Source organism: Stegodyphus dumicola, chromosome 8 (genome assembly GCF_044657685.1).
Source record: "Stegodyphus dumicola isolate Sdum_Otavi_A_Nest chromosome 8, ASM4465768v1".
NCBI lineage: Eukaryota > Metazoa > Arthropoda > Arachnida > Araneae > Eresidae > Stegodyphus > Stegodyphus dumicola.
The window spans coordinates 86,692,587-86,715,348 of NC_140775.1; the positions used below are offsets into that span (position 1 = coordinate 86,692,587).

A 22,762-nucleotide genomic window follows, 5' to 3' on the forward strand; every position below is an offset into this window, starting at 1 on the left:
ATAACGAAATAAAATGGTTACTTTCCACTCTAAAACTATTCTATTAATTCGCTTTTGAGAAAGGTAAGCTGTTACAGTTACATTCAATACTTTGAAAAAACATTTAAGAAAAATATCTGAACTGAAATTTAACTAAATGTGCTTCGTAAGATTCGAACGCGTTTGCCCTGTAACCAAAGAGAAAATTTTAAACCAAGTCTGATTTCTTAATCATTCTGCTAATCTTCCCTACAGCACTTCGCACATTTCTGTAATTCGCACGTAGTTTTAAACATCACATCTTGAAAACTACTGTATTAAAATTAGCATTACATTAAGTTTGATTATTCGGTAAATCTTAGAGGTTAGATGCATATGTTTATTTCTTCCAATACGCTACTTATTTTGTTTCAGATAATTTTTGTTGAATGAATTCGTAGGCTTTCGTCTTTAGGGACAAGAGAAATTAAGTATCCGTTATTTAATGTCATTGAAGAAAGTAACTTTCTAGTGATGTTAGATGAAATAATGAAAGAGTTCTTAAAACTTACTGCTAAAAATTTTTGAGGAATTTATATAAAAAATCTACCAGCCTGAACACACACGAATTTTTTTATCACTTATGTTAAGTTTTTGTTTTTGAGTATTTTTGTTATCAATAATAACGTCATATACAACGTGTATATGGTGCTCTTATTTTGTGGTACTTGCAGCTTAGCGTAATCTCTGTTATTCAGAAAAGCTGCTGAAGAACTACTAGCCTTGTCTGCAATAAGTAGGTTCCAAGTATAAAGCTTATCTTTATTTTTTGCTAATATTGAAACTAAAGACCTTTAGGGTAATTTCTTTGTGGACACTCAAGAAGAAATTTCCAATCTATCTAGGAAAGCTACACACTTTAAAGCGAGTACTTTAGGATACAGATTTAATGTATTCCAACGATATTTCATTAGGGAATTTTGAAAGAAATCCAGTAAAAACTTAGTATCAAATTAATCCTTAAAGTGGGAGATTAAAATCCTATTAACTACACTTCTGATAGTTTTTTATTAGCATTTCATTATTTTCTTTACAGCGCTTAATTTAAACTACCTTACTTTGAAAGTTTATTATCGTATACTTTAAAATTTTTTAAAATGTTTTAAGGAGTGCCCGATCTGTTTGCCAAGATTAGGTTAAGGCCTGTGAAATAGTGGTATTTGCAGGGCCGTTCCTAGGCCATTGGCTACCCGCGTACTTTCCTAAGTCCTAAGATTGCTGCCTCTAAATTTAAAAAAAAAAATGCTCAATGATTAATAAAATTTTTATTTCATCCTCACCAAGTACTTACATGTTACAAATTGTATAAAACGTACTTGTATATGACAAGCACTTTGAATTTAAAATATTTAGGCTTGGTACCGCGAGAATCCGGCCGCCCCTGATTCTTCCCGTACTCCCTCTTCCCGATAGGAACGGCCCTTGGTATTTGTCCCGTGATTATTTCCTGCGGTCAAGTAGGCTAACTATACGAGACCTTATAGTTCAACTTATGTCTATAGTTCACGCACTGTCTTTGAAGGTCCTTTCCGAAGGCAGCAGTTTCCTAGCCAAGTAGCTTTAATGTGTTTCAACCTAATAAAATAATACAATTCAATCAAGTGAACTCAAACTCCTTGTGTATATAATGCCTTATTCACTCGGCTGACATTTCGAACTACGTCTTTTGTTACTCCAAGACTTTTCAGTTGAACGCCGATAGTTTACCACTTGGACCAAGGAACTTATTACAAGCAGTAGGAGCAGGTTTTAAAGCTTTCTAATACTGAGATCTCGTTTAGAAATCTTTCATTGACTGATGTAATTTTTATCAATAGCTGTTATTTAACTGAACCTATTTTCGTTTCTATGTTAATTCTTATAATCTTCAGCCCTTTATCGAACTTATTTGCTGCAGTACAGGCTTTCTGATTGTCTCTATAACACTTTGCTTCAATTCATTCAGTTCTTATAACATTACCTTCTTCATGCATCTAATGACAACTATCTTTCCTTCATTTAAATGTCACTCGTATAACCGCTACATCTGTATTAATTGCAATAATCTATTATAGCTTTCTGATGAAGTTCTGCATTTCTGGTAATATACTCCACTCCTTTAGCTATTATGAATTGGATAATTCAAATCGTCTGGGTAAAAAAGGTGGCGAAAAGGAAACTTTATCCTTCTTTGTAGCTTTAAAGCGATAGCTAATTAATATAAATAACGAAAGACTAAATACATTTCCAGCAGTAGGAAGATGCCGCCAATTTCTCTCGGACTATCCCAGATTGAGTTCTGAAAATATATGGAATTCTAAAGTTTAGATTTCGAGAACAATAATTTAAATTATCTCCCAAGACTTAAGACACAAGTCACTAAATCCTTAAATTCTCTTCTATGTTCACCAGAACTGAACCAACTCGTGATTCCTATTGTATTTTCTCTTCTATTTTTAGATAAGCGGGAGGAAGTAACTTTTTGATTAACTCCGAATGCTTCTGCACTCACAAGACGAGATTCTGTCCCTAAATCTTTGAAAATTTTACAACTTTGGGAGAAATTTTGCTGAGAATCTAGTTTGTAATAGACAACGTCTAAGTTCATACGATATTTATAAAATTCAAGCGGTAGCCTACGAATCTGACACTATAACACACCACTATACATAACAATAATAATAAACACACAATAAGTATAAATTGAGTTAGAAACAAATATGCAATTCAATATAAACAAGTACAGAAAATTTACGATACTACTTCCCCGTTTATCACTTGAAATAGCTCAAAAAAACTAATTTTAAACTTCTCTTTATTAGTTTTAAGATATTCCTTCTCCTGCCTATCTATAAATTAAATACCTTCATGACAGTACAGCCTCATATCTATAAAGCAGATGATTTTATAAAGGCTTTATAATAGGCATATCGTTGTTAAAAATTCTCCATTAAATTCAAGATGCTTTCTTAGCTCGTCTTTTAGTTCTTTGTATTACAACATTTGCCGTGTAAAGCGTATTATCATGTATACCAAATCTAAAATTTCAGTAGAAAGCTTCATATTCTAAAATACAGTACATTTAAAAAAAGCAATCCTTAGTTCTTAAAGAATTATTTCAAATTTAATATTTATCACAACTTCATGACCGGCCTCACTATACTGTATTTGTCATCCTAGACGAAGATTTTTTTCTAGGATTCACGTCTCTTCCTTTGTTTCCTTTGTCTAATCTAAATAGTATAGCACATGCAAAATTTCTAGATAGCAGCTTTCTCAGTATTTTATTTATCTGTTATCAGACATGTCTTTACTGACTCCCTGGGGGTCGACGCAGAGAACTCTTGTGAAGCTACTGTCTAGGATAGCCTAGACTGTCTTGGCCACGGTGATATAAAATTATTAATTGAGCCTGGCGGTTCCACGTGTCCACCGGCAGATGCTGGAGTAAAATCGTGGCCAGTTTAGGATGGGTCGGTTATAAGTCTGTTTTGTCGAATGCAGCCCGCGTAGTACTGGTGAGTAACAAATTAACGACCAGTCAAATACGTCATACCTCCTATGAATAGCACCGATGCCAGAAAGTGGTGACCCTCTAGTGCCCGGTTCGAAAAAGAGGGGTAAGGGAGAATTTAAAATTGTGTATAGCCCGGAAGTGGAGACCCGGGCTTCGGTAAAAGACATTCTCTAACCTCCCAAGGTAACAACTGTCTGGATAACCTCCTCCTGCCTAATATAGGGTTTCTCAGTTGGAATTCCAGTCCGTGTAGTGCCACAATAGTCGGCGGAACACGTATTGCTTTATTATGTCTTTACTGACGTAGAGGAGGGTGGCAATGCATCAGCTGATTGTCCCTCTTGTGTGGCTAATGGAGCTCGACCCTCCTGTCTTTGTCCATATATTGGGAGCAGACAGTATGGGGGAGATTAGCTGCCTTCACAAGATTAGAATGACTTAGGCCCATATCACACGGCGTTTGTTTCACACGAACAACTGTTTCGGACAATTTTTCTGCCTGGTTACTGTTGAAAGAAAGACGTGCGACTTTTTCCTTCCTTTCCAAAAAAAAAAAAACAAAAAACTGCAAGTTGTTCGTTTTCAACCAATCAGCCATCAGCTTCGAATGCTATCAGCTTGTTTGTAATGAGGAACCAGTTTCCTCTGTGTTAACCCCCAAAGCGATCTATGGTGATTGGCTGATGTGACAAAGCAGAAAAATTGTTTCAAACAGTTGTTCTTCCGAAACAAACCGACGTGTGATAGCCTTAGGTGAGCAAGGTTCCTGTGCCATTGCCCCATCCTGTGCAGAAGCACGTAGCAAACTTAACATAGCATTTCTTATGGCTAATATAAACAGACGGTGAAAAAGTGGAGATAAAGGTCTAAGCCATTTCCCCTGCCACAAAATCAGTGAAATCGAACAAATACATTCATATGGGCAACATCCTGTAGCAGTTACGTGCAGCAATAGCATTTCAGTCATGTCATCGTAAAAGTTCATGAAAAACGATAGCAATTGGCAGTGGATAAACTTCGTAGAAGCATTAGCAGTCATTCAAAAGAGCGTGGTGGCATCCAAAAATCACGGAAGGCGTCCGGAGCTAGTCTGATTAGAGTAATTTAGAGGTAGTAGAACCAGGACTGCAGGGAGGTATGGATAGCAGTAGCGTGTAGGCTTGGAGTAATAAAGTGGCTGTAAGTAAGTGTAATAGCAAGTAAATCAGGCATTGATTAAGGGGTAGGCCTCTAATCATATACCATACAATTTCAAAATAATGACCGAAAGGCGAGAAATAAATTAGAATGAAATGGAATAGACACAGAACAACTGAAGTAATACTGCGTCAGGTCTTCTATCATAGTTATCTGTAAAATCAGTCCATAGAAAGTATGGAATTGCCATTCGGAAGACTAATCTTTCTAAAGAACTTTTGTGCCGGTTTTGCAACAAGTACACTTATCAGTTCCATATTTAATTCTTCGTGAATATTACTAGTTCTAATGAACCCCAAGACTAGAAACACTATTCTGTTCAGCGGTCCGTACTGTTCTACAGGGACTGCAAGTGTACTGTCAAATCTGTCTCAAGCTGTGTGTACTGCTATATTGTTTCTAAGATTAAGACCGCGGCTTTGACGCTAATTGTAGGGTTGCTAGACGAGCCTGGTCTGAGCTCTCCCTCTGGAGAAATGTCTTTACCTCCGGTATCTTGGGAAGCTTTTGTCTCACTCTGCATTTTATTGTTATCAAAAATATTGTATCTGAAGAAATAAACCTTTCTGAAATATGGTAAAAAATTATCCGACACTTCTGTTCTAGTTTCTACAAGTACATATAAAATAAAAATTCGACTTACCAAATCATTATTACTTGTAACTCGGTTTTCTTACCTGAACACTCTGTATGCAATATGTTCTAGAAGGTTGTTAATCTAGTATTTTATATACCTTGCTAACTCTTGTTAAGATGCTGAAAAAAGAGACAAAGTATTGAGACACGCAAATAACAATGCGAAATCAAAACGTGCCACTATAAAATAAAATCTAATAGCTTTTTACACATCACTTTAAATATTTTACTGCGGTTGTTTCATTAAATAAATCACTTGACACAGGGAGACTGTATTTCCTTCACTTTTGTTTAATTACCTTAATTCTTAATACAAAATAAACGAGCCATTCTATATGGTTGTCACAAACGCAATATTTTATCAACCACTAGTTTTGTTGCCATATGCAAAAAGTAGAAACAGAAAAGCTTACACACATTCTAAGACAATAAACCATAGATCAATTATCTCAATTTCCGGGGGGGGGGCTGCGGACTGATGATTCAGCCATCAAATAAATAAATTAAGCAATCTTAGATTTTATACGCTGCTTGCAAAATAGCAACAACAACAACAAAAAGCTAATTAACCCGAAAATCATAGTACTGATAGTACATTGTTTTCAAGCTCTGAAATAATTCATGATATTCAAATATCAACTAATAATTCGCTAACACATGATTTGAAAGACATTGGTATTGATGAAATGTTATCCCTTTTTTAATTTTTTTTCTTTGAAGCAGTATTTGCAGAAATATGTCTCATATAATAATGAATTTACGTTCCATGTTCTTTGTCGGTGACACACAGAAGATTGCCATTATAAATTGTTTTTATTTATAATATGGGGGAAATTTTTTATCTTTATAGGGTGAATGGACTGATCACAAACTTCCATGGAATAAATTATTGGTTAAACTTGGCACCATGTTGAAATCTCTTAATGTCTCCCTCATTATGATAGAGCCTTCTTTGATATTCTGCATGCTGTCGCCAACCAACAAGCTTCTTGCATTGAAGAATGGCTTTGTACCAAGCAAGGTGGAAGGATTTAACGACGTTATCTCTTTAGCAGTGTTAGAGGATGATTTTAAAATATTAGAAAAGGTTAGTTCTGGTAAGTTATGAGTTATAAAGACGACATAATATTTAGTTTAGGAAACTTTGACTTAAGATTCAAATTTCGAGAAGCTTGAGACACTAATGAGAAGAGAAACCTAGGAATATAGCTGGTTAAAGATGGACTTATGTCTCTTTGTTGCTCTTACTAGGACCATTTAAAATATGTATGGGCTTTCAATGGGTCATTTTAAAGGAAATAGAAGCGCTTAACATTTCAAAATATCGTCATTTAATGAATTTCGAAAATCTTCCTGACATAGCTTGTAGGCGCAGTAAGTAGCGTTTCGTCTTCATCATCTTTAAGCATTCAATTATATGTGTGTCGTTTTAATATTTTTAATGCACTCTAGGTACTTTGCTTTTATTCAAATCATGGTACGTTTCAGAAACTTTTGCAGAAAATGTTTTTTTCTTATATAATGATATAAACCTGTAACAAAACCATTTTGTTAGATTATCCTGAACAGGTAACCATATGTTTGAAATAACAACTAGTTTTATTATTTTTGATCAGCTGAATATTATTACATTTCAAACTGTGCACTAGTTTGTTTTTAAGATGACTTAAAATATATTTTTAATTAGGCTGATTGTAATGTCTATGGCATTTGAATATTTTAAAATTTTTATATAAATTGTAATTCTTAAAATTTATTCTAAACTTTTCCTTCATACATGCAAGCATCTGCATGTGTACTTTTAGAACAGTTAAACACACATTCAAATAACCTACTTTATAATGTTGCTTTTCATGCGTGTATGGTAATCCGCGTGTTCTTGCAAAAAAAAAAAAAAAAAAAAAAAAAAAAATACTGAATAAGCTTTTCGTTAGGGGGAATAGTTCAAGGTATTTTAATCGTATGCTTCGACACGGGAGCATAGTTTCATGATACGAAACAAAAGTTATTGGAAATTAAACATAAATAGAATATAAGCATTCTGAAAGCATATTTTACAAATACAGAATAATGTAAGAATGTAGTCACGTCTTTTTTTTTTTTTTTTTTTTTTTTTTTTTTTTTTTTTAAAGCATTTCTTCATGAGCTGAAAGATTAGCAAAATTGTGTTGACAGAAAAAATTTCATCAATTAAGGTTTATTAACTATTTAATTAAAGGCTAACATTACATTAAGATCGTTTAACAGAACACATCAAAGTAATGCTGAACAATAAATATATATTATTATTAAATGTAGTTTTATAGAATTTATGGCATGTGGCCTAGAACTGTATGACTCAGTTAGTGTCTGTCACACATAGTCAAATAAAAAATGAGACTAATATTTTTTATCATTGCTATTAAATATTATTACATATTAAACATATAAGGTTTACTTTTAATATGTTAATATGGTAAGCTAATAATTGCAGCGTCTTTATTCTGCAGGAAGAAACTATCGAAAAATTACTATCATCTGGATTCCAGATCTTTCGAACGCGCAAATGGAGTAACACGAGCGAGAAATCATCGGATCACTTCAATTTCAAAAGTGATTCGTTGGATCCTTTTTATACATCCCATTACTTGATTTACCAGTATCATCTGATATTCCACATAATCATTTTATATAGACGAGGAACATTTTTGTGGCATGCTGGTCTCTTTAAGGATGACTTGGGATTTAAAGATTTGCTTTTTGTGCAAGCAGGAGCTTATGAAAAGTAAACTTTTCGCCTTTAAATATTGTTTAGATTTTTTCATTAAATTTATATTTTTAGGTGCATATTATTCTTTATTAGGGTTCATTATTATTGCTTTTTAAGGGGTAATTTACACAACTGTTCTAAATTTTGCATTATGAAGCAAAAATGAGCGCTATCCCGAAAGTTCATGACAGACAGCACTACTCATAGTTTATCATTAAGACGTTTAGTGCAGCTTATGTTTTCCATACAATTGCCTTCATTCTCAATACACCTCTCCAGTGAAGAACTAGCTTCTAACATGCGAGATACAAGCACATTTTCTAACACTCGATCTAAGACTGCAGATGTGACAACTTTAATTTTTTCGTCTATACAAAACTTTTGTCCTATTAAGAATTAGTGAGGCTATGAAGAACGTAAGTGTGAACTGTATCTTGTATGAAGGAAGAAGTAGACTGCGCACCAGTTTTCTCCAAAGTTTCGATAGTCTCTTCTGCCACATGTGCTCGGCTGTTATGACCGAGAAACGATTCCCATGAAGCAGATCAGTTTATTTCTGAGAATTATTCGCTGAAAAATAGTGTCCTAATCATGTTAATTCAAAGTTCACTTGTTTAGTATTCAACATTGAAGTTCTATTACACGCATATCGAACGCATGCAGACAAAGCATTCACTTGTTTAAGCTAGGAGCCAGAATTACAAAATTTGGGAGAGATGATGAATCACTGAGTCCATGTGTTGGGCTGCTGCTTTGATTCTGGATTATACTGGCTGATCCAGAATTCACCGGTGGTGACTATACTAGTTAATTTTTTCATATTAGTTTAAGAACTTAACGCCATACAGTTGGTGTTTACACTCGGTTATTCAGTAAACGGGTATCAGGAGATTATTTCATAGGCTTCTAAACCATATCGAGACATTTTGCTGTACAATCACTGACTGCGTTTAGCTGAAAATTTCTCAAACAGATAAATGTCTTTCAACATTGTCTCTATTTTTATGTTTCAGAGATGCTGATGTGAGCTCATTTCTCATGTCAAAAAGGAAACAACAATACATTAAGTTTGCTTTCTCACTGTGCTTCCGCGATTTGAATGCCTGTCTGCCATTTTGCTCTAGTCTGTTCATCTGTCATATCTAGTCTGGTCAAAATTCTCTTTCATCACTTTTGCATAACATGACCCAAAATTTAATAGAAGTTTAATAGATCCCACATATTGCCATGTCTGTTAATCAGCGGTATATCCATCAATCTTACAATTCCACTCTTACAGCGAGCAAAGAAAGGACAAATGTGTATTTGGATTTGCTCACACAAACAAAGTAAGATACGGGTTGTCTTCACGGGTGAAAATAACGTCAATCTGCCACCGAGCGGTAATATAAGTCGCTGAACTCGGGTAGTTCGATCTTGGTTTGATTTCAGGTGAATTGGCTTGCTGCATGTGTGTTTCCAGTGGTTTTCGGTACTTAACCTGTATACGAGCTAGTCTTCCTTAGAAAAGACCTTCACATAGCCGCCCTTTCTCTTATGCAGATAGCCGTTGCATGCTTTGTCATAGTTAAATAAACCAAACCAAGCATGACAATCATGAAATCCTTTGCACACAGTCGGCGCATTTTAGACAATCGGTGAACTTTCGGAACAACCCCCGTATATTTAATAGTTCTTAATATAATCTTGCCGATAAGTCATATACGAAACTAACTAAATGCGGCAAAGGTTCCACTCCCTGCAAAAAATTTCAGAATAAAAATAGGCCTTCCATCTAAAAAGCAAACTGATATGTTCTCGCTATCTAACTAAATTTTTAGTTTTATAACATAAGCTATTTATAGTGTGCACAAGTTGGATATTTTTGCAGAATGGAAATCAGTCAAAATTTCCAAAGCGAAATCTCCTTAGTTCATTCGCTTAATAATATCTTAAACGTGCTCAGTATTATGGATCACATAATTCGCTAGTTCATATATCGAGTTTTGATATTCTACCAGCGTACAGTAATTAAATACATCTGGTGATATAACGCAATACTTGTTAACGAACACTATTACGGTGTTAACTGTCTGGCTTTAAGCTAGTAAAATAAGAGTAACAAGTGTTTATATAGCAAAATATAAGCCGGTAAAATAATCCGATAGGTAGATTTCGACAGTAATCCACAAAACGAGTTTTCTTGAAGAACGCTTAGCAGTGAACGAGCTGGTAAAGCGGGAAGTTGGTCACCCAGTTGAGGAACGAACCAGCTGCATGACATTTTTTGTAGCATGTAATGTAAATAAATACTGTCTCTTTATCTTTAAGAAAGCACCTACATCCTTTAAGAGGAAGAATTCGCGTTCTGTGCCATACTGATCTTTCTAATCTTAAAGTAATTGGTTTTTCTTAAAATTTATTAGTAGCAACTTAAACATTAGCCATGAATTAATGTAATATAGTAAATTGTTGTATATTTTTAAAATTTAATTTTCAAGTATCTGATAAATGTTATTTAATGACAAAATTTTCTGTTGTCATTAGTGCTATTGTTTCTCCCGCCACTACAGTAAACTAAATTTGCAGTTTTACAGCTGTGCCACTTAAATCGGATCAAGAGCTGGGAATCTACCTTCCATCAGATCCTTTTCAGTTTCTGCTTCAGCTTCAAAACGCAGAGTTTCGCGAATGTTTACCTCATTTCTTGAACCTATTTCCTCTCAGCTCAGCTCCTATCCATCCTTTGCTAACAGATGAGCAATTACAATTAAGAGTTCTTATAATTATACAAGAACTGAAGACCAGACTATGGCCGTATAATGTCTCCTTTTGGATTTGGTCAAAAACACTATTAGGTATGTTAAAACATTTTTAATAATAGAAAAATTATCTGAAACTTCATATTTATAAATTCAGAAAAATTTCTATATATTTAATTAGTTTGTGTGTTCTTGAGCTATTCTTTCCAGCAATGGGTGCAAATATCCAGAAGCAATCATAATCAGCAGTAATTTATGCTTTTAGCTTTCTCCATTGGCTGTGACCATATTGGTACGGTTAGAAGGTTAGAAGTTTAGAGGTTTCACCATTCACCGATACGTCTTTCGTGATACACTAACAAGCAGATAATATTGAAGCTGATTTTCAGAAATATAGCTTCTGTTGAACGTTATAAGAGATTTTAGGTATGCAAATTGATAGAAGGCTTGGAAGAGCCGATTTGATACCATACAGCAGACGCCAGCCAATCACGTCAGCGAAGCATAACGTATGTTAACGCGAAATGCTACTATAGTTTTATACTTAGGTTCTTGTTAATGATCTCTTTCATTACTTTAAACAACCCGCTTCGCATGTAGTCTTCCCCAATCGCTATTATTTATGGCAGAGAAAACGCCCCGTTAACACAACGCGCACGGAAGAGCTGAATAGGACGAGAAAGTAAAGTAAGAATACTGAATCTGCAGTAACATCATATCGCAAGACATGTGAAAACTTGGCAAACAAAGAGCTACAAAATTCTCCAAAGAGTATGACACCAGTATTGAAAGCAGGTTATTTTTCTGTGACCTGCTCTGTAATATGAGATAATGGTGGTGCAGTTAAGAAAAGAGATCTTGCTCCACTTATCTTTTTTAAACACCTGCTAAAGCAGTTTAATCACTGCTAATTTCAGTCTTTGTTTCTCTGCTTCTTGCATGGAATCAGAAAAGATTTTTATCTCTAAAAACATTATATAAAATGAATTCATACCTAAACTCAGTAAATAGCAAAGGTACAATGAGAAACTAAAGCAATGAAACTGGTCTTAAAGAATTTATCCCTCCGAATATGAAGTTTTCTCCCCTAAAATATCACTTATCTCTTTTATGAAAATGAAGAATTTTGATTACTTAATGTTGTGAGTTTCCCAATTCTCATTTCTATAGCTACTAGTCTTATGTTGTTCAAAAATTTAACCTAACACTTGAGTTCTGCCATAATCCAAATGTACCAGATTAAAAAAAAATATTGTAGAATAACTTCTTCATAAGTGCGTGGATGATATCTTGATAACAGTGAAATATATCATATGTTAGCTTCAGAATTTTCTTATCAATGGTATTCAGGTAAAACCTTTTCATGTAATTGTGCTTTTTAGGAGGAAAAGAGTATTAAAAAAATAAGGCAATTTTCGTAAAAACAGCCCTCATAGATTCACTTGAGGTAGCCTATCCCTGCAAGGGATTACCCTCTTGGTGACATGTGGCCATGATTCTAATGCCCTAGTTATCTTTCCTCCTATTTTTTCGATTGAAGCATTTTAGCAACCATGACTTTCCTTTTGACCGTATTATCAGGTAAGAGGTTGTAGAGACATTAGGCTAATTGGAAAAGCCAGAGAGATGAAAAGTTAGCAAAGCCTTCTCCGGGAATCGAAACACGGACCTCTGAAATACCGACTCAGTGTGCTGACCACTACACCACGAAGGCACGTTAAGAAGGGGGAGCAATATCTTATATACTTCCCCTTTCAAAGGGCGACTGGGGTTTTAGAGGACCCAATCGCCAAATCCTGGGTATGGAGAGTGCTCATCCAACACCCTTTTAGTTCGGGCGCCACTGTAGAGATATTAGGTATTTTTTGGAAGCAGGAAAGATGAAAAAGTAGCAATCGCCTTCGCTGGGAATCGAGCCACGGACCTCTGGAATACCGGCCCAGCGTGCAGAACCACTACACCACGAAGGCATGGTAGGAAAACGGGAGAAATACCTTATAAGTGAAATGACAAATTTGTTTCAGTCCCCGAAAGGACAGGTCTTTATTATTTAATTTGATTTGTTTTGATGTTGTTTCTTCTTATTTTAATGAGTCTAGTATTTTATTTTTAGTCTTGCTTCGTATTTGAAATCCTGTGACTTGTATATATTTCTTTATTTCAGAATCTATCATTGTTTCACATCCTTTGATTTTCTAAGTGTGCTGTTGTTTTAAATTTGCGCTTGTCTGTAACTTTCACTTTAGTCTATTTGATTTGGAATTTTTAGACATGTTTTCGACGCTGCGCGAAACTTTATGGAGTATAAGGATGTCAAGACGACCGATTTTGGGCATAATACAAGCGTCTGAGCGAGGCTGAGATGCTGCATCTTTAAAAACAGACTTACTAATCAAGTCGAATTGTGCAACATATGCTTTGCAGATACATGGCAATCCAACTATTAGGTTCAAGGCACACTTATGAAACAACGTGTTTAATAGGACTACATTCTAGGACATCTTTAGTCCAGGTATCCAGGCAGCATCGCTTACAAACTTATCCGCTTCGAACAGATTGTAAGAGTTGCAGTTAATCATGTAACCTACAATCAGCCATCACATGCGTGTGTGGAGGAGATCTACCAATACATAAAATCTCTTTGTTAACGAATTTTTCCTTTTTTCCGCTGACAATAACTGAGTAAAAAGACGTTTCTAAGATAAGCAAGTATCTTTATAGTCCTTTCTACTATGTTAATGGAAGTACAATGCTTATTATTGTGGCAACAGTAATGCATTATATTAACTGTTATATTCAATAATTGTATATGTAACAGTTATGTTAATTAGCTGCGTAATACTTATATTAGCATCACTATATATTTCAAAATGATGCTTATAATCTACAGCAGACTCCCGATTATCCGCGGGCGGATTATGCGCGGAGCGGATTATTTCAAGTATTTATTATTATGTATCTTACATACCTATAATAGAGACCTGGCTAAGTGTGGAAAGTGTCAATATTATAATGGCAGTCCTGGCAAGGCCATGCAATACAGTACATTCCCGATTATCCGCGGAATTGGGTGGCGCGACTGCCGCGAATAACAAAAATCGCGGACAATCCGAGAAAAGCTAAAAACGGGTATAGCAAAAGAGCAAACAGTTATTCCAACTTTGAAAGATGTATATGTTCATTAAAACGTAAGATAAACAGCAGGAAATGCTACATATGCTTTGCAGATACATGGAAATCCAACTATTAGGTCCAAGGCATACTTATGAAACAACGTGTTTAATAGGACTACATTCTAGGACATCTTTAGTCCAGGTATCCAGGCAGCATCGCTTATGATGAAAAGATAGAATATTGACTGAAGAAGATAGAAGGCTTGGAAGAGCCGATTTGATACCATACAGCAGACGCCAGCCAATCACGTCAGCGAAGCGTAACGTATGTTAACGCGAAATGCTACTATAGTTTTATACTTAGGTTCTTGTCAATGATCTCTTTCATTACTTTAAACAACCCGCTTCGCATGTAGTCTTCCACAATCGCTATTATTTATGGCAGAGAAAACGCCCCGTTAACACAACGCGCACGGAAGAGCTGAACAGGACGAAAAAGTAAAGTAAGAATACTGAATCTGCAGTAACATCATATCGCCAGACATATGAAAACTTGGCAAACAAAGAGCTACAACCTTCTCCAAAGAGCATGACACCAGTATTGGAAGCAGGTTATTTTTCTGTGACCTGCTCTGTAATATGAGATAATGGTGGTGCAGTTAAGAAAAGAAATCTTGCTCCACTTATCTTTTTTAAACACCTGCTAAAGCAGTTTAATCACTGCTAATTTCAGTCTTTGTTACTCTGCTTCTTGCATGGAATCAGAAAAGATTTTTATCTCTAAAAACATTATATCAAATGAATTCGTACTTAAACTCAGTAAATAGCAAAGGTACAATGAGAAACGTAATTATATTCTTGCATACTCCTAGAGCTCCGATAAACTTACCAGCCATTTGAAACTCTTTGGGATACTATTCATGAACATGCATGTATCTAAGTTAGGTTGGTATTCAGATAGAGAACTACATCATATCGCTTCTTCGTATTTTCGCCTTTGCAATCTTTGATGAAATGTTATGCATTGCCTTCAGCACCTCAAAACTGCAAAGACTATTATTTTGTAAATTAAATCTCTTCAGATACCGGAAGCATCCGTGTCCAGTAATTAATCAAAATCACATAACATTCTCATATCTTTAGGAACTTAAAAGTTCAACAAATAATCTTTCATTTTTCCCGAAATGTTCCATTTCTCATTTGAGCAGTCGTAACAGAGAAATCCTTGATTTTACCAACAATTCTTTTTGAGGCTTGAATATAGAACACATCCTCGGCATTACCCATAGCAGCCTCTTTCATCAGCATGTTGGCACTCTCATTGGTTATAACACCAGTTTGGGTTTTCCCCCAGTTCATTTTTCACTTCATGTATTTTCTCAATTTTTACAAGGCGATCTTTTATATACGAGACCAAAATATTGGTGTTTCTTTTATAATACATCAGAATATAGTTCTTTTTAAATATTATTAAAATGTTCTTCAAAATTCAGTTTCTAATCGAAAAAAACCGCCAAGATATTTAAGGCTTTCAACACATTTAATTCTAATATCTTCATATTTTAGTTGTGGTGGTCTAGATTTTTCCCACTTTTTGGGGAACACAAATTAGATTTTTGTAAATTTAATCTCAGTTTTCTTTTTCAATCCACATTCTTAAATCTTTTATAGCAAACTAAAAGTTTCTATAATTTCTTAACAGTTTAAATAGCAGTTAGTACATATCGCGTATTATTTTTCGCTATTCTTAAGAGTTTCTTTTCTAGGTGTCTTTTCTTTTTTGTTAACGAGTTAACTTTTCGTTAGTATTAGTACATCGGATACACCACTATAGTGCACTAGGTCACTGCATACGTTGCTATACTTTAAGAGAACAGTTTCACTTAATAGTGATCTTCATATTAACAACTTTTATATCGGACAAATATAAGTTACAAGATGTATGCTCTGCATTTGAACACAAGCGGAACTGCACTACTCACCGAAATACACTTACGTACCTACAGTTTCTTTACTGAAGGATAGAAATTAAATAATAGTTCAAAAGTGCAGTTCCTGTTAACCGCCAAAGGTGCTTAGAACTTATAGTATTAATGTGTTATTCTTACTCTGAATTTGTTTTTCGTATTAGGCTGGTACTATAAATGCAATATCTTTGAATATACAAAACGTTTGCATCTGGCATTCCCATCTGACATCAACACAGCGAATTTGATTCCGATATTCAGTAACAACGAATACTGGACTTTGGACGAAATCATCGAACTGGTAAGATTACTCACTGTACTATTTTTTATATTCAAGTATTGTAAAAAGTGTTCTGCATACTTTAATCTTAACCCTCGAGATAATCTCTTAAATAGTGATCCTAGGTACGCGATTCCTAAATTTGTAAGAAAGACAGAAATTTGAGAAGAATTTCAATATTTTTCCTAAGAGAAGAATATATTTCATAAAAGTAAAATGTAATTAATATATAGTCTAAAGCAAAAATTGCCGCTACTATGAGATTCCCGTTGCTTAAATTAATCAAAAGTAATTTCATACCTTAATGAGTGGAATTCGCTAAGATAAGTTTGTAGGTTGCTATTAATCTGGAAGCTGAAGACAAGTCCTGCAAATCCTACTGGACAAATTACTAAGTTATTGCTACTTTTGAAATATTATGAGTCGTGAGAAAGTTTAAATAACTTATTTTATTTAATCTGAACTTTTAACATAAAGGGCATGACTTGTGTTATAGACAAATCACCACTTGTGGTGATGTTAACTAAGCAATAACAGGCAATTCAATCCGAAAGCTGATAGCATAGTCTAAGATTATACTGTCAAATAAATAAGCTATAAGCTGGCTAAATAAAATTTACCGGCTCTCAGGTTTAAAGTATTGGCTAACGAGAGAATGCTAAATCCTGAATAATCACTTTTAGATAGAGCTAGAGGAATTCTAATAGCACAGCGTTAATCCAAAAATTATTTCTCTCCAAGATTCAAATCTTTCAAATTAAATACACAAACAACTGATTTGCATTTTGGTGAGGAATACGAAAAGAAGTTAATAGTACAGATGAAAATCATAGTAACTGGCTAATTAACAAAAGAACCTTGCAAATTTATAATATAGTTTCAAGAAGCTATTTACATATTCAACACAGAATATCGTTCTATTCAAGCCAAAAGCGTTTATTAGCAAAATTGCGTAACTTTGTGCTTCATACTTGCTCCTTAAATTAATCATAAACCTCACATTTGAGACAAATTGTCACTCGGAAATGATTAACCAAGTTTGTTCTGAACATCTGTAGAAATTTTGCACTTTTACTGTACGAGAACCATATCAAAAGGTTTTTTTTATATGATAGTTTCAAGAAAGTTTTAATAAAATTCATTAACTTATTTCAAGAAATTCTGTTCTGTAGGTATACTAAAGCTGTTTGCGGAATTTAAGTAAAGAAGCTAATTTGATTTTATATTTAAAAAATCTGATGTGTACACCACATGATTTCCTTGTGCCTAATATTAAATTATATGCAATTTTAAATTGTTGATAATTTTACAACTATAACATGCAGGTTAACTAAAGGCAAAAAAACCTTAACATGTTATAGCAGTCCTATATGCAAAATTTCAGTATTCTGAGCTTACTCGTTTTTGAGTTATGCGATATAGGTAGAAACAGACCCCACGAAAAAAATCGTACCAGAATCCATTATAAATCAGTTTTATAATTTTTTTGGAGGAAAGAGTTCTTTATTCTGCCCTTACGTACAGATGTCACTCAAAAACATCGTTAAATTGCATTCGATAGCGGTCAAAATGGATATTTTCGTTGAAATATGATACCCGAAATTTTACGCAATTACGATGCTTCCCTTTTACTTCGTAAAAGGAAGTAAAAACTTCAGAGCGAAAGTATAAATAGCACTGGGATTAATAACTAAGGCATTGGTCAGCAGCTATACATTTTGAACATTTTGCTTACCATTTGGAATTTCAAGGATGATTGCAGAATTTATGGTATACTTAACATTAAATTTTAAATTATCGCAGGAATACATGTCACTGGAATCATGATAATCGCCTTCCAATATTTTATGAAGTTTTGTGGAATAATCTTCATCAAAGCGGTTAATTTTCAGCTCTAGAGTTATCCTTTAATTGTTCTACGGTTGCACAGAACTTACGGTATCAATAAAGCAAAAAAGTAAAGCTATGTGATCCAGGACTCTTGGAAGTCATTTGGCCTTTGAAGAATCTGATGATGAGTACAGTTGATGGATATAAACTGGTGTGCAAAACTTAAGCAACAATGTAAAAATTTAGCAGATAGCCATGAAATTGCAGGAAAGGAGGTCTAGAGATCAGTACAATGAACACGTAAGTCAGTAGAAACGTCATGCGTATGCAAATATCAGGAACGAAATGTCAGAGGCGACGTGAGCGTACACAAAACGCGTGATGTCGGCGCGCGCAGCTCAATAGTAGAATAAAAGGAAGGACGGAGACGCAATTCAACATATTCGCTGCAAGTGCCAGTGAGTCATTTTGTGAAATATGGCTAGAAGAAATCACCTGGACGACTTCACACGTGGAAGAATGATCGGAAAGCTGGAGGAGGGGCGTACTGTCACCAGTGTAGCTGCAGAGTTCGGAATCAACAAAAAGTGTCGTTTCGCGCGCTTGGAAAGCGTTCCAAACTACAAGTACAGCTGTTAGAAAGGTTGGTGGTGGCCGCCCGAGGACGACAACTGCAAGGGATGACCGATATATCGTCCTGCAGGCGAAAAGAGGCCGACAGCAGTCAGCAAGCACCATTGCTCAGCAACTCTATACAGCAACGGGGCGACAAGTGTCGCGGTTTACTGTGGCCAGACGCCTTCACAAAGAGGGCCTATTCGCCCGCCGTCCTGAACGCTGCCTCCCGTTGAAAGTTGGCCACCGACGCCACCGTTTACAGTGGTGCAGAGAGCACAAAAACTGGACAACTGATCAATGGAGTCGTGTCGTCTTTACGGATGAGAGTCGGTTCAGTACCAGAAGCGATTCTCAACGCGTTTTGATTTGGAGAGAGCTCGGGACCCGGTTTTATCCAAGTAACATCAAGGAAAGGCGTAACGGTGGTGCTGGAGTTCTTGTCTGGGGAGGCATTATGCTGACCGGCGAACTGAGCTCCATGTTTTCGACAGAGGTTCTGTAACCGGGAATCGCTATTGTGAGGAGTTCCTTCCCCATGTGCGTCTGTTCCGAGGTGCCATTGGCCCAGACTTAATTTTTATGCATGACAATGCACGGCCACATCGGACTCTTGTTGTTGAGGAGCTACTGGAAAGTGAAGATATCACTCGAATGGATTGGCCAGCGTACTTCCTAGATTTCAATCCCATCGAACATGTTTGGGATACTTTGGGGAGACGCATTACAGCACGCTTACATCCTCCGGAGAACACCCAACAACTCAAACAGATGCTGATTGAGGAATGGGCACTCCTACCGCAAGAAATGTTGCACCAGCTGGTTCTGAGTATGCGGAGACGGTGCGAAGCAACCATTGCAGTGAGGGGAGGGCATATCCCATATTAAGGAACATCTGCTTGTTGTTCTTCCTCTTGGATAGACAATCATGAGTCACACTTGTTTTTGTTTGATGCCATACCGTATGCATTGTATTCCTTTTTCAGCTCCGATGTTTTCGTCATCCTTTACGTACATAATACTCTCCTTCATTTCTGCATTTCATGTCTCTCAGTTGATTTCTCGTGGAGTTATGGCAAGAAACCCTGCTATTGTTTAAGTTTTGCACACCAGTGTAGTATTAGAAACGGGCAGCAGTTGTTTCTAGAAATGTCATTACATTTTGCGCATTTCATAAATTATAAATGATTAACGTAAAATTCAGTTAGTATTTCCTTATGCCTGAGCTTTATCCCAAACAATCTAAATTTACTATCGAAATTCAAAGACAGTGTCTCTGAAGGTTAAATGAATACCTTGCAGTTTTAAATAAAAATTTTAGATCTCGTATGCAACTTAATGTGGAATACTCATAATAAATATCTGCAAAGGAAAATTAAATAAAAAAGATTGATAACGTACATTATATACTCGTTTAATTTAGCATTAGCTAATTAAGCATTTCAATAACTTTTTTCCTTTTTTACTTCCTTGTACGAAGTACAAGAAAGTATTGTAATCGCGAAAACTTTCGGGTATCATATTTCAACGGAAATATTCATTTTGACAGCTATCGAATGCAATTTAATGACGTTCTTATAAGTACAGAATAAAAGACTCTTTTCCCCAAAACGGATTGTAAAATGGATTTAAAATTCAAAAGAAATTTTTTTTCGTGACCTCTTGTACGTATATAAGTATGTATGTATCTCGTATAACTCTAAAACGAGTAGCCTCAGAATGTTGACATTTTGTGCATAGGACTGCTATAACACAGAGTTGTACACCTCCCTTTTTAGTTGCGATCGGCCACAACAAAACTACATCTATATATATACAGGGTGATTTTTAAATTGTTTTTTCAAATTAAGAGGGGTGATAGTTACTCATCCAGATGAGCAATAATTACCATAGAACAGAGTTTCTTAAACTGTTCTATGGTAATAGAACATGGTTTCTTTCTTAAACACAGGATTTCTTAACCAAAGGGGTCGCCAAAAATGTTAGCAGTTTTTATATTTCTCTTATTATTATTAATTTTACAATTACCAAATATTTTTATACAGTGCATCTGAAAATAGGTAAAGATAAGACATTGCAGACAAAGAACAAAACGAAAAAATTTCGATGCATTCTTTTTATAATATAAACGTTCATTTTCCTTGCTTTGCATGTGACGCTGTCATTTCGTCTGTTACTTATTTAAAATTTTCACATTGTTCTATGTCTTAAAATTAGAAATTAAAGTTAATGACCTAAAACTGCAATAGTGCAAAATTACAGTGCAAGTGAAAAAATGGACAGTTTCACTCACGCATGTGTCGGATTTGCGCAATACTTATGGGGTCCCACAAAATTTTTGTGAATATTATGGGGTCCTGGGGCGTCGCGAAAAAATCTCAGTGATAAAAGGGAGTCGCGACTGGGAAAAAAGTTTAAGAAACCCTGCCATAGAACATAGGGTCGTATTCCTCTTCGAGAGGTAGAAACGAGGTATATTAGAATTCTAACCTGAAACAGCTTTGGAAAAACGAATGAACGAGATCAAAAGTTGCAGGTTTTAATGGAAAACTCACAGAGAGTGCACAAAACGGATAAAACCGATAACTTGGCTTTCGAGTATTAAATCGAGCTCAAACTTTGATGGCAAACACTCTAAATGCATTTCTTTGGTAAATGGCAAGGTCTCAACCTCGCAAACGATTGCAACAAGTAAATTACCTAAATTAATGGGGAACTGCTATGTTGATATCAAGTATCAAGGTAGCAGTTTTTCCCCCTTCGCCGTCTTCTATCCTTTCCTTCTGGACTTATTGTGCTGTGTTTATTCTACTCGAAGGGCCCTTCTATGGGACATGAAGTTCTGACAGCCGAAACACAGCATAAACTTTTCATGCTAATCTCGGTGCAGGGGAAGTTGAAGTTATTTGATGATGTTCAGCCCTTGATTAGATAATTAACTTGTTGTTTCCGAGGTTGAGACTTTGCCAACCAAAGATGTGCATTTGAGTGTTTGCCATCAAAGTCTGAGCTCGAATCAACACTCGAACGCCGAGTTTTCGCTTTTTATTCGTTTTATGCACTCTCTGTGAGTTTTTCACTAAACTGATTGTGCAACTTTTGGGCTCGTTCATTCGCTCTCCCAACATTGTTTTAAGTTCAGGTTGGGATTCTAATATTCCTCTTTTCTGCCTCTCAGACTGGAATGCGACCCTCTGTTCTATGGTAATTGTTGCTCATCTGGATGAGTGCTATCACTCCTTTTAATTTGTATAAACAATTTAGAATCACCCTGTATATGTACCCACTCTGTTACTCGGCTCGGTGAGCTTAGTTTCTTTTTATTATTATATGTTGGTAAACTGTGCATTTTTTGCTTTAAAAGGGATTGAATTATGGGGTTTTTACATTCCGGTGAAGCTTTTTATATATTTAGTTAACTACATGCAATAGTTGTAAAATTATCAACAATTTAAAAGTTTTACGTAGCGAGTTAAACCTAACGAATCTCCATATGTTTACATTTGAAACTCTGTAGAATAGCGGAATGAAGTCGGTTTCTACACCTTTAATGCCTTTTTGCCGAGTAGAACCAAAAGTAAACTTTCAGTTTTGTGCACCGAAAAATCTGCCTTCTTACCCGTTGGCTGAATCGCTTACTTTTGCGTAGAAACTCTTAATTTTAATTGTAAAAATTGTTTTTATAACAGTTTTAATTGCATTTGGTGTTTTATATTTCTCTGCATTTTACAATTTTTAATGATGATGTTTTGAGTTTTTACGTATTTTTGCTTTGCTGTGAATTGAGAACTGAATTAATTGAATGAGAAATATACCTCTGATGAAATTCGAGGAAATAAGTTTAAATGAAATGCAACAAAAAATGTATATAATTTAATAGGCATGCACGGAAGTCATGTGGTGTTTATATCAGATTTTTTATTAATCCAGACTTATTAGAACAGCACTAGACTATTAATGACAAAGTACAGGAAGATGAAGTGCCAGCGCTCAAAGGATCGGTTCTAGCAGTTGAAAAAGCTCTTTTTTTAAATTCAAACTTTCTGTTATACTCTTATTGTAGTATTCAAACAACAAACACTATAAACAGTTCAAATAATTTAGATCTTCTTTGGAAGAA

General features: G+C 35.2%; 1 protein-coding gene across 1 annotated transcript in view; it reads left to right on the top strand.

Moving 5' to 3' along the window:
* Nucleotides 1–22,762, top strand: part of LOC118199365 (uncharacterized) — a 39,024-nt gene that overhangs the window by 10,526 nt on the left and 5,736 nt on the right. The window contains exons 3-6 of the mRNA XM_085822957.1: nucleotides 6,198–6,434; nucleotides 7,837–8,111; nucleotides 10,665–10,933; nucleotides 16,082–16,218. Coding sequence (XP_085679083.1) covers nucleotides 6,198–6,434; nucleotides 7,837–8,111; nucleotides 10,665–10,933; nucleotides 16,082–16,218 — 918 coding nt within the window. The remainder of the gene's footprint in view (nucleotides 1–6,197; nucleotides 6,435–7,836; nucleotides 8,112–10,664; nucleotides 10,934–16,081; nucleotides 16,219–22,762) is intronic.